Raw genomic sequence first — 20,632 nt, forward strand, 5'->3', positions numbered from 1 at the left:
GATGGGTAAAAAAAGCTTCAGGCTGGAATGCTACTAATGTTAAGTGTCTGCAGCCGCATCCAGGGGGAGCTTATTACATACAGATTTGAAAGGGGGTATTCCAGTTGTGAAGCATTTTTAGCAGTTTTTACCACTGGATAGGCGATACCTGTGAGGGTAAAGCCACTGTGACCCCCAGCGATCGCCATGTCCCCCATTTCCCCCAGCAGCGAGGCCACTTGCTGAGAGGAGATGAATGAAGCGGCAGCCGAGCCCTGCCCTGCCACTTCATTCAAAGTCTATGGCAGAGTCATGCCAAGCAAAGCACTCGGGAATTTCCATCAGTGACCAGAGACTTTAGATGGAGCGGCAGGGCGCATATCCCTTTAAGATTGAATTCAATGGAAGCTGTATAAACCAGTCTTCAGGTTTATATATGTCAGCTCCTAAGTGCCCCCTGGAGGCGGCTGCAGAAAGTTTGAATTTTATCACTTAACCCCCTTAACGACTGATAGATCGTACCCACGCGATCAGCCACTGCACCCATACGATTAGCGGCAGGAGCACGGCTATTATACACAGCCTGGCTCCTGCCGCAATTGAAATACTATCCAATTTCCGGCAGTTTAACCCATTAGATGCCAAAGTCAATAGAGACAGCAGCATCTAATGTGTTTGAGAGGGGGAGAGCGTACCATCTGTCACCCCAACAGCACCCTGAGATGAGATCGCGGGGCACCGATGGGTTTCCATTGCAGCCGGGGGCCTAACAAAGACCCCCAGGTATGCCCTCAGCAACTGCCTATTAGGCCATTGCCTGACAGGCAGTAATGCTTTGGTATACTAAGTATACCAAAGCATTTCTTAAAAGCGATGAGAAGATTGCAAAGTGAAGTCCCCTAGTGGGAGAAAAAAATAAAAATAAACAGTTAAATAAAGTTTTTGAAAAAATAAATAAGGTTACAGTAAAAATAAAACAATTTTTTCCCCCAAAATAGTGGATCTAGTAAACGTGTCAAAAAAATATAACACATACATGGTATCGCCGCAATGGTAACGACTCGAACAATGAAGTTAACGCATGACTTACACCGCCGGATGAACGGTGTCCAAAGAAAACCCAAAAAAATTCGTGATTTTCTCCCATTCCCGTAAAAAATAAAAGTTAATCTATAAGTTCCATGTACCCCAAAATAGTACCAATGAAAATGACACCTTGACCCGCAAAAATAAATAAATTACGGCCCTAGGAATGAGACGACGCAAAACAAGTGATTTATTTTAAAAGGTTTTTTTATTGTGCAAACGTAGGATAACATATAAAACCTTTACATATTTGGTATCCTCGTAATCGTCCCGACCCATAGAATAAGCGTAAAATGTTATTTACACCGCACAGTGAACTGTGTTCATTTATAACGTGAAAATCAATGCCGGAATAGTCGTTTATTTTTAATTCTCTCCTATAATAAAAGTTAATCAATGTATTATATGCACCCAAAAATGGTGCAATTAAAAAATACAACTCGACCCGCAAAAAAGAAGCCCTTACACGGCTATGTCGACGGAGTAAAAAAGTTGTGACTCTTGGAATGCGACCGTGAAAAAAACAAAAAAAAAAAATCCTTGGTCATTAATGTGCAAAAAAGGCCTGGTCATTAAGGGTTTAAAAAGGACCTGTCAGGTCCCTAAAAAAGTTAAATTGCAGCCATACGGTGGCCTGTAGGTGTTAAAGAAATGAAACAAAAAAAAACACGGATTCAGGGGGGAGGGCAGGAATCCAGGTACGGCCGCAATGTAACTTTTTTTTAGAGATATGACTTGTCCTCTAACAATGGTTGGGTCAAGGGAAGCAGAGATTTGTAGATCTGCAATAGAAAAACTGAACGACAACCATTGTAAAAAGTTGCGGATACAAATTTTTATGAGATGTTTCTGGTACTTTGCCTTATGACATTTTGAATTCATGCAATAAAGCAAAGACTATCGCCGCTCAATAGATCGTACAACTACTATGACGCAACTTACATAAAACGAGGCCGCATCCAAACCCCACACTTTTATTGCAGAACGGGACACCGGGGGGCGCTGCAGCAAGATGCTCTGATTTGCTTGAAGTTCTAAATTGACAGATGTCAACAATGCTGAGGAAGTGTCGTCTCCAAACTGAAAAAACAAAAAACACAAATACTTAGGCCTCATGCACACGACCGTAGCTATGTGCACGGCCGTGATTTTCGGGTGGGTCGGCCGGCAGCGGACTGTGAGCCGCAAGCTGCCCGCAAATCGCGGGCCATGCACATGGCCGCGGCCATTATTTTCAATGAGCCTGGACTGCAGAACAGGGCCGTAATAAGACTTGTCCGTTCTTTCTTCGGTGCGGGCTCCTGGGCCATGCACGGACTGTGAAAACCATGGTCGTGCGCATGGCCCCATAGGAATGAATGGGGCCGCAATTCTCCCGTGAATTTTTGGGGGAATTGCGGCTGCAAAAGCACGTTCGTGTGCATGGGGCCTTAGATGTCGAATGCTCCACTCACAAAACATCCCATCTACACGAAGTTCTCCAGATCCCCGACTTACCAACACATGCTCCACATTTTCAAAGATGTCCCCTCGGTGGTAACGTACTGGTAAATCCCAGGGGCAGTGCAGGCTGTGCTTGTAGCTGCTAATTTGACAAATCTGGTGGTTTCCTGAGACAATGAAATGACAAGGTTTATGGCACGGCTTATAGAAAAAGAAAAAAGTATTTTAAAAGAAGGGATGAACTACAATTAATCAAATGCAAGGTTTCCACAGGCACCTATAGGACCCCCACCTATTGGGAGAGCAAGAATCCTTTGACCCCAATTCTGCATCCAGACTTAGGCTGAATGGAGAGGTGACCCGGCACGTGCGTGGTTCTCGCCAGTCTATGAGAGTTATGAAGCAGATGAGCAATCTGAATATTAAAACTTATGCCTTATGCACATGACCGTGTGCGCCGGCCGAGTCCCATCAGTGATCAGTGGAAAGAGGGGACATGTCCTATCTTTCCTTGGATCGGAGATTCGGGTCAGTTTTCACGGACCCGATTCACCCGCTAAAGGGAATGTGTCCGAGAAGACTAACGGCCCGAGCATCACATCAGTTGTGTGCAAGAGTGTTTACAGTACCTTCCGGGAGGACAGCCACGCCCCGACCCTTCCCTCCGGCAGGACAGCCGCGCCACGACCCTTCCCTCCGGCAGGACAGCCGCGCCACGACCCTTCCCTCCGGCAGGACAGCCGCGCCACGACCCTTCCCTCCGGCAGGACAGCCGCGCCACGACCCTTCCCTCCGGCAGGACAGCCGCGCCACGACCCTTCCCTCCGGCAGGACAGCCGCGCCACGACCCTTCCCTCCGGCAGGACAGCCGCGCCACGACCCTTCCCTCCGGCAGGACAGCCGCGCCACGACCCTTCCCTTTTTTATTTCTCTCCAGCTATAAATTATTGCTTTTTACTTTCTAGGACCCGTTTTCATCTAGGGACACTATCAATCTTTTTCACATTTGCCACCAGTAGTTCTTTTATTTGCAGAGGTCAACATTAAATTCAGCTTTACCTAGCTGAGCTTCTTTGGCCATTTGTGTCTCATGTATGATGTTCCTCAGGATCTGCTCTTCTTGGATCAGCTTATGCTTTTCCAGGACCTCCTGTTGTCTCAGGTAATGATCGTGCTGCTTCTGATATTCTTTCAGCTCATTCAGAGTCCTTTGGAGGGACCTAGTAATAGACGTATAGCGGAGAGTCAATCTAACAAACCCTCTGAATTTCTTGTATGCAGATCCCATAATGGTCATAGATCAGACACTCACCTGTGTTGTGCCTCCAACTTCTGCTCCAGCTTTTGCTGACACAACACGGCCTTCTTCCTTTTATCAGCCTCGTAGAAGAAAGGACGTGATTCTAGGACTCGGTCATAGCACAGAACAGAGTGATTATACTCCCCCAACATCTACAAGAAAAATCATTATAGTCTAATTATCCAGGTTAAAGGGGTTGTCCACTACCGGACAACTGATGACCTATATATCGGATAGGTCACCAGTGTATGATCGGTGCGGGTCAGACACCCGGACCACGCACCGATCAGCTGCTCTGATTGCCTCCGGATGTCATTGCACAGTATGCAATGTACAGAGCCGGAAGCAGTTGGCTCCGTACATTGCACAGCGGCCTATTTACTTGAATAGGAGCAGGGCTGCAGCTCGGCCGCTACTCAGTGACCGGAGCCGTCTGCTTCCAACATGGACGTCCGATGGCCTGGAGGCAGCCGGAGCGGCTGATCGGTGCGGGGATCGTGTGTTGGACCCGCACCGATCATACACTGATGACCTATCCGGTGGATATAGTAAATGAAAACAAAACAACCAAAATATTTCAAGACACGAACGACAGATCGACCCCAAAATACTCACTGCATATATATTCCCTAGGGTGTAGTGGCTAACCAAGGAGTCAGTAGATACATCCAGCCCCGGAGACACATCGAGCGCAGCGTGAACCAGAATAGCAGCATCCGCTGAGAAGTGCGCCCGGTGCAGAACATTCGCCATGTTCAGAAGTGCAATATCTTTGTTGTGCCTGTAGGGGACAAGGGAAATGAAGCAGAGATCTCAAGAACATACACAGCGATCAGATCATTTCTGCTAATAAGTCTTAAGGTCTGTATCAGAGAGGCTTCAATGTTGTCGGTGCCCATTCTACTTGCAAACACGCCATTCTCATCCCTTCAAATTTAGGTGCCTTAATAGAATACCACCACTAGGGGCATCAGTCGATCCACATCCTGGGAACACATTGGGGAAAATGAGAGATGCATCAAAACTGGTGCAAATGGAAGCAACCTATCAATCAGGTTGCTGCTTTCATTTTCCAAAGGGCTTTTAAAAAGTGAGAGCTGAAATCTGATTGATTCAGGAAACCGAAATGCTCTCGTTAAGGGGGCACTGCGGCTGGCACGGTTACAGGGGCACTGCGGCTGGCACGGTTACAGGGGCACTGCGGCTGGCACGGTTACAGGGGCACTGCGGCTGGCACGGTTACAGGGGCACTGCGGCTGGCACGGTTACAGGGGCACTGCGGCTGGCACGGTTACAGGGGCACTGCGGCTGGCATTTTCCATTATTTCGGCTTTGTTATAAGTGCACGGATAGCAAGTAAAAATAAGGAGTGCAAGTCCATGCCACATCCACCATGGTTTCTGCCCAGGGCTCCCAGCTGAAAGCTGGTACTTCTACTCCTGATCCTTCCTTCCTTATCAAAACTCAATTAATGCCCAAATCTTACTTATTTTACCATCCGGGACACTGGTTGTCACCATACATCAAATAGCAGCAATGACTGGCCTGAGCTCATCTGTACAAACCAACAGATAATACAATAGGGCCAACATGCCGCAGGTGGGATGTGGTTCGCAGGTAGAATTTATAGTGGAAAAATGGCTACCAGGGTATGAAATGTGAATTACCTTGAAGAAAAGTGCAAAGCCCTCATGGCGCATTCAACCACGTGGTAAGGCTCATTCTTTATTCTCCAATAGAACGACGCCATATTATAAAGGACCCAGGAAGTCGTATTCTGAAAGACAACAAAAGCAGAGAATTCTCCATTTCTCATTTCATTTATGGTAATAGATTCCACTGACACGTCGCCTACAGAATATTAAAAACATCAAAATCACCTATAGATCCGTCAACGGACAAGTTTTTAAAATGATGCCCCACCCTTAGACCAAATGCACACGATGCGTATATTACATGCGGATTTACCATGCAGATTTTTCTGTGACAAATCCACAGCGTAATACAGGACCAGCAAAGTAAGGGCTGATTCAGACGAACGTGACGTTTTTGCGCGCGTGGCAGCAGCGTGACAGCTCCATGTGCCCTGTTCATATGGATGCGCGGCTGCATGCTTTTCGCGCAGCCGCCATCATTATGACACTTCGTTTGGATGTTTGTAGCATGTGGTGCTTTTCGGTTTACATTCATTCTTTTACTGCTGTTGCGCGAATAACGCTTGTCCCACGGAAGTGCTTCCGTAGGGCATGCGTGATTTTCACGCGCCCATTGACTTCAATGGGTGCATGATGCGCGAAAAACGCAGAAATATAGATCATGTCGCGAGTTTTACGCAGCGGACTCATGGACTGTCTGCACTGCCCCATAGACTTGCATAGGTCCGTGCGACCCGCGTGAAAACCATGCGGGCTGCACGGACGCAAATCACGTTCGTCCGAATCCGCCCTAAATGAGATCACAAGTCATCTCCTCTACACGTTGCTGAATATTTCCGCAAGTACATTGGCCTGTGGTGAGTATTTTAAAATCCGCAGGATGTCAATTTATCTCGCCTTTACGCGTGCGAATTGTATCTGACAAGTCTATAAAGACGCACCAAAATCCACAGCATAAAACCTGCACCAATTTCCACATCAAAAAAAAAAAAATACAATATTATAGAAGCGCTCCACTTTAATAAGGCTACATGCACACGTTGCGTAATTTGGTGCAGAAAATCCCCATCAAAACCGCAGATAAATGCAGTTAAAATCCACACTTAAAGGAGCGTTCCGACTTTATTTCTTTATTGCGCCCTCCATTTGTACACTGGTGTTTCAGTGCGGTGCCGTGTGCAGAAATACTTACCGATCCCCGCGTCTTGTATTTTTCGGGTCCAGCGCCGCTCACGTGATCTTCCCTCTGACTTGTCCGGAGTCGCTGAGCTTCTGAATAAACCGGAACTCCGACTTTCAATGCATTCCTATGGACCCTCGTTTTGGCTGCCATAGGAATGCATTGAAAGCCGGAGTTCCGGTTTATTCAGAAGCTCAGCGACTCCAGACAAGTCAGAGGGAAGATCACGTGAGCGGCGCTGGACCCGAAAAATACAAGACGCGGGGATCGATAAGTATTTCTGCACACGGCACCCCACTGAAACACCAATGTACAAATGGAGGGCGCAATACAAAAATAAAGTCGGAACGCTCCTTTAAGTGTGGATTTTAACTGCATTTATCTGCGGTTTTGATGGGGATTTTCTGCACCAAATTACGCAACGTGTGCATGTAGCCTTAGAGCTCCCATACCGTTTGTCCCCCTGCTTTCTGGAGTAACGCAGTGATGGCGACACAAGGGGCGCGGGCGACACAAGGGGCGCGGGCGACACAAGGGGCGCGGGCGACACCACATTTATTTGCACAGTGTTTTTAATACCTTCACTAGGGCCTCATGTATTCTATGACCAGCGTCGTCCACATTCTTCCCCAATTTCTGGGACAAGGAGCCGAGTATAGGATCCTCTTTAGGCAGCAGCGGAGCGGAAAGATTCTTCCTTTCCTGAATACCCTAGAGAGAGGGATAAATCAAAATAGGATTTCAGCCGGGATGATCATAGACATAGGGTGTTGTGTAGAAGTAACCAATCAGAATCCAACTTTCGTTTTTCGGGTGTAATATTTTTCCGATACAGAGCGCCAAATCCCCAGAGCATATTCAGCTTCACGTCCGACAGAACTCATTGCTGGAGTCTGGGGAGGGGAGTAAACCCCTGACAACCCCTTCACATACCACAGACCACCAGGTATTAAACCCGTATTTCACCGCAAATCACCAGGGAACAAAATATTAACCCTCTCATATCCTAGACCACCGGGTATTAACCCATTGTACCCTAGATCAGAAGCAAATAAAATACCAATCAAGTGTATTTTTTTTTTTTTTCCAATAATAAAATACTGTGTAAAGGAAACCGTTTTATTTTTACTTTTTTTTCTAAACAGAAGTCACTAGAAGCAAGCAGAGATCCTGAAACCATTGGGATTTTCTTTATAGGCAGCAGTAGATGATGAAGCAGTGACCGCATCAGTTTCTACAGGTCGCTGCTCCACGTTTTAGATGTATTGCTTTTTACACATATGTTCCGGATGTTCAAATCCCAAAATGTTAATGTTTGTACCCGGAGGTGCTGGAAGGCGTGAATGCTGAAAGGAAGCGCTGCGACACTGGTGCACTCGGGCTGCTTCTGATCCGGAGATAACGGACTATGTAGATCCACGTAATCTTCCAAGCTGCAAATCAAGACGCAAGAGGATCGTCAAACATCCCGAAGAGACATACAGTAAACTTACACGGAAAACTCTCAACTCTATTAACAAACTTTCTAATGAACTTATATTAGTCATAGGCCAATCTTGCGCGCGCGCGGACACCCCCCAATAACATCTATAGGAAATTGAAACAAAGTCAGCACATTGGATAGTTCCAGTTTCTCTCAGATATTCAAGGGGTTATGTGGGGACCAAATATTAGGAGTACATACTGTACATGCGCGGCCGTTTCTCTAGTCCGTCTACATCTGGATGCAGCGGCTCACGGGGCGGGGATTGAAGGAGCCACATAGGAGCGGGTCTCAGGGCCGGGATCTTCATCAGTCAGACATTTATGGCATATCCTGTAGATGTGGCATAAATATCTTAGATGGGAATATACGTTTATAGGGTTTATGTGGGGACCAAAAATTATTAGCAGCGTAGTCCCTGCAGTATGTGATACACTCGCTAATATAAACTCCGGTCCCCCGTCTTGCCGATTCTGAGATTTTCATAGCGCTGCCGGTGGACCGGAAGTCTAGTTGCACAGTTTTCCTTTTATGACGCCACGACTCTTCATCATGTGACCGGCACTGCTGTTCTCCATGTACTCGCAGTTGTAGTGCAGCGGGGCTGGTCACATGACGAAAAGTCGTGTCGCCATGAAGGAAGACCGTGCAACTAGTACTAACTACACTGCTAATCACTTTTGGCCCCCACATAACCCCTTTAAAAGGTATATTCCCATCTAAGATATTTATGCCACATCTACGGCATATGTCTGACAGATGAAGACCCCCGCCTCAGAGACTCGCTCCTATGTGGGTCCTTCAATCCCTGCCCCGCGAGCCGCTGCATCCAGATGTAGAATGACTAGAGAAGCGGCCGTGCATGTACGTGCTCAGCTATTACCGTAACTTTTATAGAACAGAATAAAGTGCCGTGAACACGTGCGGCCACCTCTCCATTTGTTTTCTGGCTGGCGAGTGGCTGTTTCACTGGCTGGGACAGGGGTTGGGTGATCCCCGTTCTCCACATGGGGTCCCTGATCAGGCACCCGCCTCTATCAGACATTTATGGCATATACAGTAAATACGGCATATCCCGTAGATATCCCATAAACGTCTTAGAGGAGAATAACCCTTTAATAGGGATAGTAAAAATGTGGCGGAACGAGGGACCAAACACTCCTGTTCAGAAAATGAGTGGAGGTCTGTGCAATCCTTTATGGGATATCAAATCGATAGATCAGAAATGCATTTCAAAGGACAGAGCTCCGTTAAAAAACAGCAACCTCTCCGGTCCAAGCAGAAATAACATCCTCTGCCGTGCTGTTTGAAGGATAGAGGTTTGTATGGACCTCGCAGGATACAAAACAGGGGAAACAAATAAAAAACACTATTGCAAGATAATGTGTTATTCTGAACATGCAGCTAATCAAATCCAGTAGTTGAAAATACTCAGCTGTGTGAGCAGGACTAGGTCTCGCCCAATTGTCACCCTCCGAAAGTACTAAAGGTTTCCATTCACTAACAGCAAGTTAAGATCTTATGATGGTAAAGCACTATTTATTTAAAGGAGTAGTCCCGTTTATAAAGCCCCCTGTCAAACACCCTATTAGGGAATTGAGAGTTAATAGCGGGGGGTGCTCTGCTCAGGACCCTCATGTCTTGGCCAAAGTGGAGATCAGATACATAAAGCATCTATCTCTGGAGGACCTGTCCTGTATTACACAGACAAACCATGGGCACTGTGTAATCCTTATTCTCCCCTGTGGTGGCGCTGCAGCGAAACTGAACACTTTCGGCCAAGTTTCTCTACAGATCACAGCTGATCGCTGGGGGTCACTTTGTGATCAGCTTATTGTCAAGAGAACCTGCTAACAAGTAGAGATTGTCCAAAGCGGAGAACCCCTTTAAGCTACTGCCCCATTGGTGAAGCTCACTTGCTACGTATTTTTTTCAGTGATGGCTCCTTCAAGTTAAAACAACAGCCGTCACACGGACGCATGTATTTCAACGGGGCCTTTCACACGGCAATTGTTTTAACGGGCCGTGTGAAGGGTCTGTTGAAAAATAGAACATGTCCTATTTTCTTCCGTATTCACGGATCCCTCGATAGACTCAAGTCTATCGGAATCTGTAAAAACGGGACGCGCACGGGGGCAACTCGGACATGAAAAACTGCCGTTTTTCACGTCCGAGTTTCCCAACGTTAGTCTGAATTCGGCCTAATAGTTAGGAGAGAGCCACGATCAGAAACTGCAACTAAGCTGCATGGTAGTCTATGGATCTACTCATGCTCCGTTTTTAGCATACGTTCAGCGTTAGCGATGGTAAAGATCCTGGCGCATACGCCAAAGATATCCATAGGGCACTGTTAAACCATATATAAAGAGCCTCAGTAAGGAGAAGGGGGCTTTAAGACTACATGACCCCCTTTAACATTGCAATGTAAATGTAAATGTGGCAGTACTTGATATTTTTGTCCTCCAGTGGCATGTAAGTGCCATCATACAAGTCCATGTCACCCAGGGGCACTTTGGCCAGGACACAATCTGGATCATCTTTGTAGTGTCTTTGTTCCAGCCCTGTATCCCGATCTTCATTCTCCTCGATGTGAATTTTCTGAGCTACAAGGTGTTTCTGCAGAGACGAGACATTGACGGGTGAGACGCAAGAAACGCGCACAGATCTGGGAGACGGCAGGTAATAGAGAAACACTCACCTCTAGTTCTTTTAGGTAACCAACGGTGGTCTCCTGCCGCATCAGAATCACTAAATCGTGAGGGTGCTTCAAGTTCATGGGGGAATCCACCTGCAAGACAGGACAACTATAAAACGAATGCAGAAGGACAACACCATGACAGTCAGGAAGATGGAAGAAAACAGGAGGCAGATTATATACAATGCAGGAAAAGCCTGAAGAACCCAAACTACACCGTCATTATATAAACTGCACTGACAACTAAGAACTTCATATATGTAACTATGTCTACTGACAAAATACACAGACCCAGGAGGAAGAAATACATTTATTACACATAGGGAGCAGTATTATAGTAGTTACATTCTTGTATATAGGAGCAGTATTATAGTAGTTATATTCTTGTACATAGGAGCAGTATTATAGTAGTTACATTCTTGTATATAGGAGGCAGTATTATAGTAGTTATATTCTTGTATATAGGAGCAGTATTATAGTAGTTATATTCTTGTATATAGGGGCAGTATTATAGTAGTTATATTCTTGTATATAGGGGCAGTATTATAGTAGTTATATTCTTGTATATAGGGAGCAGTATTATAGTAGTTATATTCTTGTATATAGGGAGCAGTATTATAGTAGTTATATTCTTGTACATAGGAGCAGTATTATAGTAGTTACATTCTTGTATATAGGGAGCAGTATTATAGTAGTTATATTCTTGTATATAGGGGCAGTATTATAGTAGTTATATTATTGTATATAGGGGCAGTATTATAGTAGTTATATTCTTGTATATAGGGGCAGTATTATAGTAGTTATATTCTTGTATATAGGAGCAGTATTATAGTAGTACTATTCTTGTATATAGGGGCAGTATTATAGTAGTTATATTCTTGTATATAGGAGCAGTATTATAGTAGTACTATTCTTGTATATAGGGGCAGTATTACAGTAGTTATAGTCTTGTATATAGGAGCAGTATTATAGTGGTTATATTCTTGTATATAGGGGGCAGTATTATAGTAGCTATATTCTTGTATATAGGGGGCAGTATTATAGTTGCCATATTCTTGTATATAGGGGGCAGTATTATATTAGTTATATTCTTGTATATAGGGGCAGTATTATAGTAGTTATATTCTTGTATATAGGGGGCAGTATTATAGTAGTTATATTCTTGCATATAGGAGCAGTATTATAGTAATTATATTCCTGTATATAGGAGCAGTATTATAGTAGTTATATTCTTGTATATAGGACCAGTATTATAGTAGTTATATTCTTGTATATAGGAGGCAGTATTATAGTAGTTATATTCTTGTAAATAGGAGGCAGTATTATAGTAGTTATATTCTTGTATATAGGAGCAGTATTATCTTATTTATGTTCTTGTATATAGTGGCAGTATTATAGTAGTTATATTCTTGTATATAGGAGGCAGTATTATAGTAGTTATAGTCTTGTATATAGGGAGCAGTATTATAGTAGTTATATTCTTGTATATAGGTGGCAGTATTATAGTAGTTATATTCTTGTATATAGGGAGCAGTATTATAGTATTTATATTCTTGTGTATAGGGGCAGTATTATAGTAGTTATATTCTTGTGTATAGGGGCAGTATTATAGTAGTTATATTCTTGTATATAGGAGCAGTATTATAGTAGTTATATTCTTGTATATAGGAGCAGTATTATAGTAGTTATATTCTTGTATATAGGAGCAGTATTATAGTAGTTATATTCTTGTATATAGGAGCAGTATTATAGTAGTTATATTCTTGTATATAGGGGCAGTGTTATAGTAGTTACATTCTTGTATATAGGAGCAGTATTATCTTATTTATGTTCTTGTATATAGTGGCAGTATTATAGTAGTTATATTCTTGTATATAGGAGGCAGTATTATAGTAGTTATAGTCTTGTATATAGGGAGCAGTATTATAGTAGTTATATTCTTGTATATAGGGGGCAGTATTATAGTAGTTATATTCTTGTATATAGGGAGCAGTATTATAGTAGTTATATTCTTGTGTATAGGGGCAGTATTATAGTAGTTATATTCTTGTATATAGGAGCAGTATTATAGTAGTTATATTCTTGTATATAGGGGCAGTATTATAGTAGTTATATTCTTGTATATAGGAGGCAGTATTACAGTAGTTATATTCTTGTATATAGGAGGCAGTATTACAGTAGTTATATTCTTGTATATAGGAGGCAGTATTATAGTAGTTATATTCCTGTATATAGGAGCAGTATTATAGTAGTTATATTCTTGTATATAGGAGCAGAATTATAGTAGTTATATTCTTGTATATAGGGGCAGTGTTATAGTAGTTATATTCTTGTATATAGGAGCAGTATTATAGTAGTTATATTCTTGTATATAGGGGATAGTATTATAGTAGTAATATTCTTGTATATAGGGGCAGTATTATAGTAGTTATATTCTTGTATATAGGAGGCAGTATTATAGTAGTTATATTCTTGTATATAGGAGGCAGTATTATAGTAGTTATATTCTTGTGTATAGGGGCAGTATTATAGTAGTAATATTCTTGTATATAGGGGCAGTATTATAGCAGTAATATTCTTGTATATAGGGGCAGTATTATAGTAGTTATATTCTTGTATATAGGGGCAGTATTATAGTAGTTATATTCTTGTATATAGGGGATAGTATTATAGTAGTAATATTCTTGTATATAGGGGCAGTATTATAGTAGTTATATTCTTGTATATAGGAGGCAGTATTATAGTAGTTATATTCCTGTATATAGGAGCAGTATTATAGTAGTTATAATCTTGTGTATAGGGGGCAGTATTATAGTAGTTATATTCTTGTATATAGGACCAGTATTATAGTAGTTATATTCTTGTATATAGGAGCAGTATTATAGTAGTTATATTCTTGTATATAGGGGGCAGTATTATAGTAGTTATATTCTTGTATATAGGGGCAGTATTATAGTAGTTATATTCTTGTATATAGGGGCAGTATTATAGTAGTTATATTCTTGTATATAGGGGATAGTATTATAGTAGTAATATTCTTGTATATAGGAGCAGTATTATAGTAGTTATATTCTTGTATATAGGAGGCAGTATTATAGTAGTTATATTCTTGTGTATAGGGGCAGTATTATAGTAGTTATATTCTTGTATATAGGGGCAGTATTATAGTAGTAATATTCTTGTATATAGGGGCAGTATTATAGTAGTTATATTCTTGTATATAGGAGCAGTATTATAGTAGTTATATTCTTGTATATAGGGGCAGTATTATAGTAGTTATAATCTTGTATATAGGGGATAGTATTATAGTAGTAATATTCTTGTATATAGGGGCAGTATTACAGTAGTTATATTCTTGTATATAGGAGGCAGTATTACAGTAGTTATATTCTTGTATATAGGAGGCAGTATTATAGTAGTTATATTCCTGTATATAGGAGCAGTATTATAGTAGTTATATTCTTGTGTATAGGGACCAGTATTATAGTAGTTATATTCTTGTATATAGGAGCAGTATTATAGTAGTTATATTCTTGTATATAGGAGCAGTATTATAGTAGTTATATTCTTGTATATAGGGGGCAGTATTATAGTAGTTAGATTCTTGTATATAGGGGCAGTATTATAGTAGTTATATTCTTGTATATAGGGGATAGTATTATAGTAGTAATATTCTTGTATATAGGAGCAGTATTATAGTAGTTATATTCTTGTATATTGGGGCAGTATTATAGCCGTTATATTCTTGTATATAGGGGCAGTATTATAGCAGTTATATTGTATATAAGGGCAGTATTATAGTAGTTACATTCTTGTATATAGGGGGCAGTATTACAGTAGTTATATTCTTGTATATAGGAGCAGTATTATAGTAGTTATATTCTTGTATATAGGAGCAGTATTATAGTAGTTATATTCTTGTATATAGGAGAAGTATTATAGTAGTTATATTCTTGTATATAAGAGCAGTATTATAGTAGTTATATTCTTGTATATAGGAGCAGTATTATAGTAGTTATATTCTAGTATATAGGAGCAGTATTATAGTAGTTATATTCTTGTATATAGGGGCAGTATTATAGTAGTTATATTCTTGTATATAGGGGCAGTATTATAGTAGTTATATTCTTGTACATAGGGGCAGTATTATAGTAGTTATATTCTTGTACATAGGGAGCAGTATTATAGTAGTTATATTCTTGTACATAGGGGGCAGTATTATAGTAGTTATATTCTTGTATATAGGGGCAGTATTATAGTAGTTATATTCTTGTATATAGGGGGCAGTATTATAGTAGTTATATTCTTGTATATACGAGGCAGTATTATAGTAGTTATATTCTTGTATATAGGGGCAGCATTATAGTAGTTATATTCTTGTACATAGGGGGCAGTATTATAGTAGTTATATTCTTGTACATAGGGGGCAGTATTATAGTAGTTATATTCTTGTATATAGGGGCAGTATTATAGTAGTTATATTCTTGTATATAGGGGCAGTATTATAGTAGTTATATTCTTGTATATAGGGGGCAGTATTATAATAGTTATATTCTTGTATATAGGGGCAGTATTATAGTAGTTATATTCTTGTATATAGGGGAAGTAGTATAGTAGTTATATTCTTGTATATAGGGGCAGTATTATAGTAGTTATATTCTTGTATATAGGAGGCAGTATTATATTAGTTATATTCTTGTATATTGGGGCAGTTTTATAGTAGTTATATTCTTGTATATAGGAGGCAGTATTATAGTAGTTATATTCTTGTATATAGGGGGCAGTATTATAGTAGATATATTCTTGTATATAGGAGCAGTATTATAGTAGTTATATTCTTGTATATAGGGGGTAGTATTATAGTAGTTATATTCTTGTATATAGTGGAAGTATTATAGTAGTTATATTCTTATACACGGGGTAGTATTATAGTAGTTATATTCTTGTATATAGGGGGCAGTATTGTAGTACCTATAGTCTTGTATATAGGAGCAGTATTATAGTACCGTGTTTCCCCGATAGTAAGACACCCCCGATTGTAAGACGTATCGGGGGTTTCAGGGGGGTCGGCTAATATAAGCCGTACCCCGAAAGTAAGACATATGTCTTACTTTCGGGGAAACACGGCGGTATTGCCGCCTCCTGCCCACTTCCGCGCCGCCCCCCTCTCCATACGTCACCGCGCCGGATATATCCGTCCTCAGCAGCTGCTAGTTCGCGCAGGAGGACGGATATATCCGTCCTGTGATGGCGCGGGTACTGAGACTGTACCCACGCGATCAGCGGCAGGAGCACGGCTGTTATACACAGCCTGGCTCCTGCTGCAACTGCCGGAATAGAAGCGTGCGCCGATTCCGGCAGTTTAACCCATTAAATGCCGCTGTCAATAGTGACAGCGGCATTTAATGTGTTTGACAGAGGGAGGGAGCTCCCTCTGTCACCCGATCGGCGCCCCCGCAAACAAATCGCGGGTCGCCGTCGGGTTTCCATGACAGCCGGGGGTCTAACAAAGACCCCCAGGTCTGCCTTCAGCATCTGCCTGTTAGGCGATGCCGGAGGCATGACCTAATAGGTTGCCTGTCAGTTTTACACTGACAGGCAATAATGCTTCGGTATACTAAGTATACCAAAGCATTATATATGCGATCGGCACATCGCATAGTGAAGTCCCCTGGTGGGACTAAAAAAAAAAATGTAAAACAGTTAAATAAAGTTTGTGAAAAAAAAAAATAATAATAATTCGACAATTTTTTCCCAATATAAGACATACCCCGAAAGTAAGACATAGTGGGGCTTTTGGGGATAAAAAGAAAGTAAGACACTGTCTTACTTTCGGGGAAACACGGTAGTTATATTCTTGTATATAGGAGCAGTATTATAGTAGTTATATTCTTGTATATGGGGGCAGTATTATAGTAGTTATATTCTTGTATATAGGAGCAGTATTATAGTAGTTATATTCTTGTATATAGAGGCAGTATTATAGTAGTTATATTCTTGTATATAGGGGGCAGTATTATAGTAGTTATATTCTTGTATATAGGGGCAGTATTATAGTAGTTATATTCTTGTATATAGGGGGCAGTATTATAGTAGTTATATTCTTGTATATAGGGGGCAGTATTATAGTAGTTATATTCTTGTATATAGGGGGCAGTATTATAGTAGTTATATTCTTGTATATAGGGGCAGTATTATAGTAGTTATATTCTTGTATATGGGGCAGTATTATAGTAGTTATATTCTTGTATATGGGGCAGTATTATAGTAGTTATATTCTTGTATATAGGGGGCAGTATTATAGTAGTTATATTCTTGTATATAGGGGCAGTATTATAGTAGTTATATTCTTGTATATAGGGGCAGTATTATAGTAGTTATATTCTTGTATATAGGGGGCAGTATTATAGTAGTTATAGTCTTGTATATGGGGCAGTATTATAGTAGTTATAGTCTTGTATATGTGGCAGTATTATAGTAGTTATATTCTTGTATATAGGGGCAGTATTATAGTAGTTATATTCTTGTATATAGGGGGCAGTATTATAGTAGTTATATTCTTGTATATAGGGGGCAGTATTATAGTAGTTATATTCTTGTATATGGGGCAGTATTATAGTAGTTATATTCTTGTATATGGGGCAGTATTATAGTAGTTATATTCTTGTATATGGAGCAGTATTATAGTAGTTATATTGTATATAGGGGGCAGTATTATAGTAGTTATATTCTTGTATATAGGAGCAGTATTATAGTAGTTCTATTCTTGTATATAGGGGGCAGTATTACAGTAGTTATATTCTTGTATATAGGAGGCAGTATTATAGTAGTTATATTCTTGTATATAGGGGCAGTATTATAGTAGTTATAGTCTTGTATATGGGGCAGTATTATAGTAGTTATAGTCTTGTATATAGGGGCAGTATTATAGTAGTTATATTCTTGTATATAGGGGCAGTATTATAGTAGTTATATTCTTGTATATAGGGACAGTATTATAGTAGTTATATTCTTGTATATGGGGCAGTATTATAGTAGTTATATTCTTGTATATGGGGCAGTATTATAGTAGTTATATTCTTGTATATAGGGGCAGTATTATAGTAGTTATATTCTTGTATATGGGGCAGTATTATAGTAGTTATATTCTTGTATATAGGGAGCAGTATTATAGTAGTTATATTCTTGTATATAGGGAGCAGTATTATAGTAGTTATATTCTTGTATATAGGGAGCAGTATTATAGTAGTTATATTCTTGTATATAGGGAGCAGTATTATAGTAGTTATATTCTTGTATATAGGGAGCAGTATTATAGTAGTTATATTCTTGTATATAGGGAGCAGTATTATAGTAGTTATATTCTTGTATATAGGGAGCAGTATTATAGTAGTTATATTCTTGTATATAGGGGCAGTATTATAGTAGTTATAGTCTTGTATATGGGGCAGTATTATAGTAGTTATATTCTTGTATATGGGGCAGTATTATAGTAGTTATATTATTGTACATTATATACACACTCCGTGTAATGTAAATAAATATATATATCATTATCCAGGGCTCATACAATTTGATAGAACCTCACTATTTTAAGTTGATTCAGCATTAAGGCATATGTATTTATATACAATGTTTTAGGTGGAATTGGTGTTTGCAGAGTGCTGCTGCTATACACATATATTTATTCATTTACTTTTTACTAGCGTTGCTCTTTAAGTGCTCGCAGGAAAAAAAAAAAATGCCTCTGCCCCCCCATTGAAATCAATGGGAGGCGTTTTCCTGGTCAAAAAACTCAGTGTGAACTACGTATATACTACCAATGCCCAACATTTCTGGGTTGTCGTCTATGGAGGTATTGGAAGGTTTTATTGCTGAGCTGCGCCACAGTCCATAAGAGACACCGAGGGGACGTCACAAGAGAACGGTTCTCGTCATGGTCACACAGGTGCACAGCTCGTTACTGTCATGAGAATTATCTATATAGAGCCGTGCACCTGTGTAACCATCACATGACCAGGACGGATTTATATCCACTGGATGTACAGAACGCAGGCTACCATTCACTTACTGCAAGCAGAGATCTTGAAAACCGTGAGGAATTGATACACAAAGCATATGAGAAAATTCATAGGCCCAAAATACAGGTGCCTCCTCCTCTACACTCCCGTCAGTGTCCTCTGACCCCCCCTGTCAGTGTCCTCTGCCCCCTCCTCTACCCTCTTGTCAGTGCCCTCTGCCTCCTCCTCCTCTACTGTCAGTGTCCTCTGCCCCCTCCTCTACCCTCCTGTCAGTGCCCTCTGCCCCCTCCTCTACCCTTTTGTCAGGGTCCTCCGCCTCCTCCTCTACCCTCCTGTCAGGGTCCTCCGCCCCCTCCTCTACCCTGTCAGTGTCCTCTGCCCCCTCCTGTCAGTGCCCTCCGCCCCCTCCTCTACCCTCCTGTCAGGGTCCTCCGCCTCCTCCTCTACCCTCCTGTCAGGGTCCTCCGCCTCCTCCTCTACCCTCCTGTCAGGGTCCTCCGCCTCCTCCTCTACCCTCCTGTCAGGGTCCTCCGCCTCCTCCTCTACCCTCCTGTCAGGGTCCTCTGCCGCCTCCTCCTCTACCCTCCTGTCAGGGTCCTCTGCCGCCTCCTCCTCTACCCTCCTGTCAGGGTCCTCTGCCGCCTCCTCCTCTACCCTCCTGTCAGGGTCCTCCGCCTCTTCCTCTACCCTCCTGTCAGGGTCCTCCGCCTCTTCCTCTACCCTCCTGTCAGTGTCCTCTGCCCCCTCCTCTACCCTCCTGTCAGTATCCTCTGCCCCCTCCTCTACCCTCCTGTCAGTGCACTCTGCCCCCTCCTCTACCCTTCAGTCAGTGTCCTTCGCCTCTTCCTCTACCCTGCTGTCAGTGCCCTCTGCCTCCTCCTCCTCTACACTCCTGTCAGTGTCCTCTGCCCCCTCCTCTACCCTCCTGTCAGTGCCCTCGGCCCCCTCCTCTACCCTCCTGTCAGTGACCTGTGTTCCTCTTTCATCCTCCTGTCAGTGCCCTGCGCCTCCTCTTCCACGCTCCTGTCAGTGCCCTGTGCTCTTCTTCCATCCTCCTGTCTGTGCCCTCTGCCGCCTCCTCTACCCCCCTGTCAGTGCCCTCTCCTCTACCCTCCTGTCAGTGCCTTCTGCCCCCTCCTCTACCCTCCTGTCAATGACCTGTGTTCCTCTTTCATCCTCCTGTCAGTTTCCTTTCCTCCTCTATCCTCCTGTCAGTGCACTGTGCATCCTCTTCTACACTTCTGTCGATGCCCTGTGCTCCTCTTCCACCCTCCTGTCAGTGCCCTGTGCTCCTCTTCCACCCTCCCTGTCAAGTGCCCTCTTACCTGCTGCTGGATCTTGCCGTCCTCAGTCACCACCCAGTGTGTTGTTGCCCCCGAGGGCCCCACAGTCCAGAGCAGGGAGAGAAGCCCGAGCAGACAGGCCCAGTGCTGAGGGATCCGCACAGCGCAGGCCTGTCCTCCAGTCTCGGGGGGGCACTGCGGCCCGGTCCTGCTCGCCACCATCTTTACCGCTGACATCACTTCTGCCGCGCACAACGGAAAAGGAAGCACGAAAGCCGCCATCTTGGGAGAGGCAAATATTGCAGAAAGCTCTAAAGAGGCGGTGAAGGCGAAGTACTACACGTCCCAGCACCCGGAAGTCCTGGGACAGGCAGACCATGCTTCGTTTTATAGTTAACCACATTATAAAAATCTGTTCTGTATAGTAACCGCACACGACGCTGATAAAAAGACGCATGCGACAACGCACCTAGGACTCATTCAATTTTGCACAATTTGATCACTTTT

General features: G+C 42.2%; 1 protein-coding gene across 2 annotated transcripts in view; it reads right to left on the reverse strand.

The window, feature by feature from the left end:
- Positions 1 to 20,422, reverse strand: part of TTC17 (tetratricopeptide repeat domain 17) — a 52,119-nt gene extending 31,697 nt beyond the window's left edge. For both annotated transcript variants that reach the window (XM_075838061.1, XM_075838060.1), the window contains exons 1-11: positions 20,168 to 20,422; positions 10,825 to 10,914; positions 10,573 to 10,742; positions 7,965 to 8,076; positions 7,223 to 7,354; positions 5,476 to 5,585; positions 4,424 to 4,589; positions 3,821 to 3,960; positions 3,568 to 3,728; positions 2,563 to 2,675; positions 2,008 to 2,145 (exon numbers count right to left, since the gene is read on the reverse strand). In XM_075838061.1, the coding sequence (XP_075694176.1) occupies positions 2,008 to 2,145; positions 2,563 to 2,675; positions 3,568 to 3,728; positions 3,821 to 3,960; positions 4,424 to 4,589; positions 5,476 to 5,585; positions 7,223 to 7,354; positions 7,965 to 8,076; positions 10,573 to 10,742; positions 10,825 to 10,914; positions 20,168 to 20,407 (1,572 nt within the window). In that variant the 5' untranslated portion in view covers positions 20,408 to 20,422. The remainder of the gene's footprint in view (positions 1 to 2,007; positions 2,146 to 2,562; positions 2,676 to 3,567; positions 3,729 to 3,820; positions 3,961 to 4,423; positions 4,590 to 5,475; positions 5,586 to 7,222; positions 7,355 to 7,964; positions 8,077 to 10,572; positions 10,743 to 10,824; positions 10,915 to 20,167) is intronic.
- Positions 20,423 to 20,632: the final 210 nt, after the last annotated feature.

Source organism: Rhinoderma darwinii, chromosome 9, assembly GCF_050947455.1.
Source record: "Rhinoderma darwinii isolate aRhiDar2 chromosome 9, aRhiDar2.hap1, whole genome shotgun sequence".
In the NCBI taxonomy this organism is placed as follows: Eukaryota; Metazoa; Chordata; class Amphibia; order Anura; family Rhinodermatidae; genus Rhinoderma; species Rhinoderma darwinii.